Source organism: the organism of the source record quoted next, unplaced genomic scaffold (genome assembly GCF_019419815.1).
Source record: "Pyrus x bretschneideri cultivar Hongxiangsu unplaced genomic scaffold, Pyrus_bretschneideri_v1 Contig3, whole genome shotgun sequence".
In the NCBI taxonomy this organism is placed as follows: Eukaryota; Viridiplantae; Streptophyta; class Magnoliopsida; order Rosales; family Rosaceae; genus Pyrus; species Pyrus x bretschneideri.
In genome coordinates, this window is record NW_025999612.1 from 12836186 (window position 1) to 12843737 (window position 7552).

General features: G+C 38.2%; 1 protein-coding gene across 1 annotated transcript; it reads left to right on the top strand.

Moving 5' to 3' along the window:
* Positions 1-1686: 1686 nt before the first annotated feature.
* LOC125479614 (ABC transporter A family member 10-like) lies at positions 1687-6882 on the top strand. The gene is made up of 16 exons (XM_048589149.1): positions 1687-1902; positions 2016-2367; positions 2598-2680; positions 2772-2964; positions 3114-3526; positions 3891-4053; positions 4156-4281; positions 4397-4480; positions 4611-4954; positions 5064-5264; positions 5368-5477; positions 5604-5688; positions 5785-5913; positions 6031-6136; positions 6231-6319; positions 6430-6882. Exons 1-16 carry the CDS (start codon positions 1753-1755, stop codon positions 6730-6732), a joined length of 2931 nt encoding a protein of 976 aa, XP_048445106.1. The 5' UTR covers positions 1687-1752; the 3' UTR covers positions 6733-6882.
* The last annotated feature ends 670 nt before the right edge of the window (positions 6883-7552 follow it).

A 7552-nucleotide genomic window follows, 5' to 3' on the forward strand; every position in this document is an offset into this window, starting at 1 on the left:
AATTTTCCTAATTGTCTGTATGACGTGTTCCATTTATTTTATTCCCTTCATTAATACTAGCATTTGCCTACACACTTTGTGTGTATGAATACATTTTTTTAGAAAATGAGAAGGAGAGAGGGAGAGAGAGAGAACATGGGGGAGTGAGACGTTTTTGTTTTTTTTTTTTTTTTAATAATGGAGGTAGTTTAACATTACCAGTATGTGAGGTTTCAATAAAGAACAGTAAAATTTGGACTTGTAAAATTACATTATTTCCCATCATTTTTTTTTTGTGTGATAAAAGACTAAGTTGTCTTTTACCCTCTTTTGGTTGACAAAGAGGGCTTCATTAATTATTATTTTGAAGAAAATGTACAATATTCATTAAGCAAATCAAAATACGTACAAAATAAGGATAATATGCATAATGGGTCTCGATAAAAATCTTCCTAGAATTTCAAATCGATTAAATGGAAAAAAAAAATGTCATGCATAACAAAAAGACATATTCTCAAATGATCAAAATAAGTGAAAATTACAAAGCATCATCGAATAAAATATCCTTAAAAAAATCTGGAGGCTTTTCCAACCATACAAACTCTTGTTTGTATTCATTTGGATTAATATGGAAAACATTAAAAACATTTGGTGGAGAAATCGAGAGGCTGAGCTGGATGCAATAATAAAATGGTGGAAAATCATATATATCTTAATCAAGAATGACGCAGTATTACGAATTTAGGATTTGTTTCGTCCTATGTAATTTCCAGGAAAAATCCCAAAATTAATTTGTCATCTATATTTAACTACACGACGTCTTAATTAATTGGTTAATTTCCATTTGTGCCACTCTAATTCTCTAGCTAATCTATTTTCTATACAAATACATCATTAACCCTTGATTAGGATAATCCTACTTTAATTAATATTAATCTTAATTTTTCCTAATTGTCCGTATGACGTGTTCCATTTATTTTGATTCCTTTCATTAATACTAGTATTTACCTACACATTTTATGTGTATGAACACATTTTTTTAGAAAATGAGAAGAGAGAGGAGAGAGATAACATAGAGGAGTGGGAGGTTTTTGCTTTTGTTTTTTTTTTTTTTATATTTAATATTGGAGGTAGTTTAACATCACTAGTAGGTGAGGTTTCAATAAAAAAAACAATAAAATTTGGACTTGTGAAATTACATTATTGTCTATCAGTTTTTTTGTGTGATAGAACACTAGGTTATCTTTTCACCCTCTTTTAATTGACAAAGAAGGTTTAATTAATTAGTAGAGAGTTTCAAGATTATTATTTCCATATTTATGTAATTCCCAAAATTCAATAATTCAAGAACATAACAAATAGGGAAGGGTGGCAACTGGCAACAATTTATATGCCGCGTCAAGGGTAAACTTGTTACTTCTCTTCTTTTTCTTCTTTTAAGAAGGATCAGCGGGTGGTTTTGTTATGACAATCCACTATTTTGAAGGATAAAAAGACTCATATATGCATTTTAGCCTCCTCAATCACCTATTATGTGATTAACGAGGGTCAAGAATCGAACCCAAAATATAACGTCTGTAATACGAGTATGAAATTCGTCTTCAACCAACCATCGGATCGCCTCGTGTTGGTTGGTAAACTTGCTAGTTTCTAGTTCTCCAAAATTCATTTATATTAGTGCTAATTAATTTGGATTATGTAGTGGTTCTTCGAAAATAATTTGGAACTTTGACAGGTTCTGAACTGAGCTTTTAGTCTTTGGTGGCCACAGACATGTCGAATTCGTGCTACATGAGTGTCAAGTTAGAGGATTCTCCCGGGTTTCCGCCATCAATGGCCGATCATTCACGCGGCCGCGGCCGCAGCCGTGCGAGCTTCTGGGCTCAGTCCAACGCTTTGCTCCGAAAGAACTTAACTTTTCAGGTTCACACATCTCTCACTTTTTGCCCTAGTTTTATTTTTTTTCGTTTTTCATATTTTACACGAGCGATATTCTTCTCAAAATTTTATATTTTTATACATGGATTATTTTGCAGAAACGAAATATGTGCTCGAATATATCGTTGGTGTTGATACCTGGATTGCTCTGCTTGATTTTGCTTGGCATCCAAATTGCGTTGAACAAAGTAAAAGCCAGCAGTCGCGGTGACAAGTGTGACGGCAGTCATACCGATACAGACTCGAGTGGTTTAGGCCCTTGTCCATTTCCTAACCCACCGGAATGGCCTCCGCTGTTATACATCCCCAATGCCGCTTTCCGTGCCGTGAGAAGCAACTCGATTCTTCCCTTCACAGACTTGCCTGACGCGTCATGCCGGAACAGCAAGAACAACGTCACCTGCCCTCTCACTGTGCTTGTCACTGGCAACAATCAGTCTTTCGGACAAAGTATGTACTTTTTATTTAACTTTTCGGAGAAGAACTTCTTTGCAACAGGATGTTAATGTGACGGTATTTTAAATCTATCGTTCACATTTACGTTAGAAAATTAAAACACAGTACTACAATATTAATTTGGGATTCCGCTACTGTGTCATCCTCGTCGAAAGTTTCTCTCATTTTTTTTTCCTCATCTAATCGATCAAATACTAACCTTAATCTCTGGTGAATTTGGATAGTTTTGGCTGGAAATATGTTTCCAAATGATTCTTTCCCTCTGAATTCCTCTGATGTTATGGATTATTTAGTCAACAATGTCATGGTAAGTTTTGTTTATTTCCATCTACTTGTTAACTAATTTCATGTTATGAATTAATTTGTTCTATGAACTTACGCGTATTCTAAATGTGCAGGGAACGTATGATCTGCCCAGCGCACCCAACTTTTATGATCCTGCATTCAATGATCCACTTTTTAGAGTGCAGAGGCAGTGCTCCCCAAACTCTACAATCTCTATTCCACCATACGGATCGACATCATCCGAGGCTAATCTAGGCCGTCGGGCCGTGGTTGGGCCGAGCTCCGCCTCTTCCCCAATACCACAAGGTGAATATCTCTACCCCTATGCATCCAATGCTACTATCTGTCCGTGGATCGAAATATTTTGCATATTCATCACTTCTGCATATGCACTTCAACTTTTGTTGTTTTCATGCATGCAATTGTAACTTAATTTGTCTTGAATTAATAAGCAGAGGTTAGATGCGTTGAAGCTTTGCAATTATGGCGTAAATCTTCATCTGAGATAAACAATGAGCTATACAAAGGCTACCCAAGGGGCAATCCTGAGAGGAAGGTTAATGAAATACTTGCCGCCTACGATTTCTCCAACTCCGATGACAACAAATTTGACGTAACCGTATGGTACAATTCAAGCTTAACGGATGGCTACCTGGATGACGACCAGAGCAGCACGCTGCGGGTTGGGCGCTCCCTGAATCTGGCATCCAATGCCTACCTTCAGTTTTTAGAAGGATCAAGCACCAAAATGTTGTTCGAGTTTGTCAAAGAATTTCCCAAGCCTTTATCTGCCAGGACGTCGATGCTAGATATTCCCTCTGTGATTGGTCCACTCTTCTATACTTGGATCGTTTTATTGCTTTTCCCAGTAAGTATGATTTTTCATCGATTTTAGTTACTCTGACACTCACTTCTTGAGGTTTTAAATTGTTTTCACGTCGTAAACCCTCTTGCTTAAGCTCCATCTCTTCAGACGACAAAATTTTATCTCAAAATTTTAACTACATATGATAAGATATTCAATAGGGCTACATGACTAGGGCAATTCTCACACCTGAGTGAGATCGTGTGAGGTTGGTGGGACTAAAATACTGAGTGTCCCGTACTTTTCACATAGCTCTTTTGTGTTCTTCTTCGTTTTTTTATTTTTTATTTTATCGAAATGCTTTGTGTTAATGCCATGGATGTTTGCTAATTAATTGATTTCACCAATTTTGTTGTTGATGGTGAAGGTTGTGTTGAGGTATCTGGTTTATGAGAAACAACAAAACCTGAGAATCATGATGAAAATGCATGGACTTGGTGATGCACCATATTGGATGATTTCCTATGCTTACTTTCTTACAGTTTCTTCAATCTACATGCTATTTTTTATTGCAGTTGGCTCCATCATAGGTACTTCTATCTACATATATATAACTGTCTCTTCACTACCTGGCTACCGTTTCTTCACTCTGAGTCGCTTTAACAAATCGAAGTTCGTTTACTTCTTTACAGGGTTAAAGTTCTTCACAATCAATGACTACAGCATCCAGTTTGTTTTCTACTTCATCTATCTGAACTTGCAAATTGCGGTGGCTTTTCTAGTAGCTTCGATGTTTTCCAACGTTAAGGCTTGTACAGGTTGGATGTTGTTTGTTGGTATTTATTTGCAGTTGGTTAGAGATTTTTGTTTTAATTTTTATCTTATTAGATGAGTTAACTGACATGATTTCCATGATCGATTTGATGATCGCAGTTATTAGTTACATTTTGGTCTTTGGAACTGGGCTTTTGGCAGACAATCTATTTCGAAGCATTATCGAAGATGAATCCGTATCGAGTAAGTTGAAATATTTGTGCAATGTTCAAGGACTTTGTTGTGTAGTTATGTTTTATGGTGTTCGATTTTGTCTATACTTTTCATAACCTCAACTCTTTATCAAGTTAATGTTTCGTGTTCATGTACGTAGAGCGTGTGATCATCCTTATACAGCTGTATCCTGGCTTCTCTCTGTATCGTGGACTCTACGAGTTTGCACAGTACCCCATCCAATATAAAAAAGTAGGGATGCGATGGGGCGATTTGAGTGACGGGAGTAACGGGATGAGAGAGGTCTTGATTATCATGGTTATCGAGTGGTTTGTGGTGCTTCTTGTTGCATACTGCATTGACCAACTTGTATCATCTGGAAAAAGTCCTTTTGTTTTCTTGCAAAGGTTTAGGAAGAAGAAACTTCCATCTCTTCGGAGGCCGAGTATGCAAGGGCAGGGATCTAGTTCAATTCAGATGGAGAAACCGGATGTTTGTCATGAGGTAACTTTTCTTGTCTCTCTCTCTCTCTAACTTACATGAAAACTTATGGTACCTCAATGAATTGTACACATATAAACAAATTCCGCTTCCAACTCTTCCCAATTTTTAGATCGAGATGGTTGAGAGGTTGGTAGTGGAACGGGATACAAGTCACGCAATTGTATGTGACAACCTCCAAAAGGTGTACCCAGGAAGAGATGGAAACCCCGATAAATTTGCAGTGAAAGGGTGTTCTCTTGCCTTACCTAGAGGTGAATGCTTTGGCATGCTTGGCCCTAATGGTGCAGGGAAGACCTCTTTTATTAGTATGGTGAGTGCACCCTACTTCTTTCCAGTCCTTGATTATCATTATACATTACACGAAAAATCATGTTACACATGTTTTGATTGATCATTGTGCGATTATTCCACAGATGATCGGTCTCACCAAACCAACCTCTGGCACGGGGTATGTTCATGGTATGGACATTCGGACGCAGATGAACAAAATATATAGCAGCATGGGATTTTGTCCACAGCACGAGTAAGCTAGAGCAATTCTTGCCTTATGTCTCCAGAAACTAAGAAAAAACTCTTATTTCATGGTTTTTTTTCTATTAATATTTACTTGGATGCAAATGAGTTTCTTGTTTTCGTGGATGTTGTTTAGCCTTCTATGGGAAACACTGACTGGAAGGGAGCATCTCCTATTTTATGGCAGACTTAAGAACCTAAAAGGTTCTGCCTTAATGCAAGTAAGTCAACATATCGAAAATTTGTAGTATCCAAATATGTTGATGCTTTTAGCTAGGTAGGACTCATTCCTCCATGGTTTGATTTGGTTGCTGAAGGTGGTGGAAGAATCTTTGAAGAGTGCCAATCTATTTCACGGAGGGGTTCCTGACAAACAAGCCGGGAAGTATAGTGGAGGTATGAAGCGAAAGCTTAGCGTTGCAATTTCGCTGATAGGTGACCCCAAAGTATGTCTTGGTTCTCATCGCTTTAAGCTGCTTCGATTTTTTATTTTCGATATGTTTTCCCAGGATAATGCTACTTACTGCACTCACTGTGTTTTGCAAATTCCTGTATACTTGTAGGTTGTCTACATGGATGAGCCTAGTACTGGACTTGATCCGGCTTCAAGAAACCATCTGTGGAACGTTATAAAGTCTGCGAAACAAGATCGTGCAATCATCCTAACCAGTAATCTCTCTCCCGCAATATCAACTACATGTTTAATGTACTAGTTATCGATCTATTATGTGTTTCTTTCATTTCACTTACTTGTACATTTCAGCACATTCCATGGAAGAGGCAGAGGTTCTATGTGATCGATTGGGGATTTTCGTCGATGGCAGGATGCAGTGCATAGGAAATCCAAAGGAGGTAGCGAAAAGCAAATTTGTTGTCCTAGTAATTTAAATCTCAAATTAATCGCTTTCACTCCATTTAAGTTACATGTTACATGACTAACACCTCACTTAATTCTAATGCAGCTGAAGGCCAGATATGGAGGATCGTATATCTTTACAATGACAACGAGTTGGGATCATGAGGAAGAAGTGGAGAGGATGGTGAGGAACCTGTCACCAAACGCCCTCAAGACATACCGGCTCTCGGGGACGCAGAAGTTTGAGCTGCCCAAAAATGAGGTTAGAATTGCAGATGTGTTCCACACGGTCGATTGTGCGAAGCGTCGGTTCGCGGTGTTTGCGTGGGGTGTGGTTGACACTACTCTGGAGGATGTGTTCATCAAGGTTGCTACAACCGCAGGATCGCCGTCTGCCACACTTTCATAACCTCGACCTTGTTAATTAATATTTAATATAATTTATTGAATATTATTAGAAGATGTTTTAATTATGTATGCTGTTAGATTTATATACTGATTAACTATATATTTCGACAGAGATTAGTATAAATTTTAAAATGTATGCATGATTATGTTACTTGGGAAGCAAGCGATGGTGAACCACTTGAAGGAGGAGATTTTTGTTTATAATTTAAAAAAAAAAAAAAAAGAAGAAGAGGAAACTGTTTGAAATTTTCATGAAATTAAAGTTACCGGGCACAAGAAATGTTCGGTGTAATGCACCGAGCTCACACGCAATATTTCGGTGTACTGTGCCGAAATCCAAGCTTTCCTATGCACGCAAGGAAAACTGTAGAGACAGGAGCCCCATAAAATATCAGTGCCCCCCTTCAGTTTTGTGCTCTCTCTCTCTCTCTCTCTCTCTCTCTCTGTGAGCGAAAGAACGCGAGATGGAGGAATCAACCGATTGCAAATACTTCGAGAGCACGAAAGGTGACTGGCTGCGGCCAGTCGTTTTTTTATCAAGGAAGAACAAATGACGCAGACTATCCGTAACTCCTTGAAAAGGGATTGCCAAAGCATGTGTGAAGAGGACGGCGATAGTACTGATTCAGCGCGTTTGGAATGCAAGAAGAGGAAGACGATGATGAAGAAGAAGAATGTCAAGAAAATCATGGGAGGCTCAAGCAAGATCGCGAAGAAGAAGAGCTCTGAGCATTGGTTATGCAACTCGTGTACTTATGATTATCGGGGATGAGGGATCGAACTTGAGCGTTCGTAAAATGCTTTGGTGATTAGAACTCTCA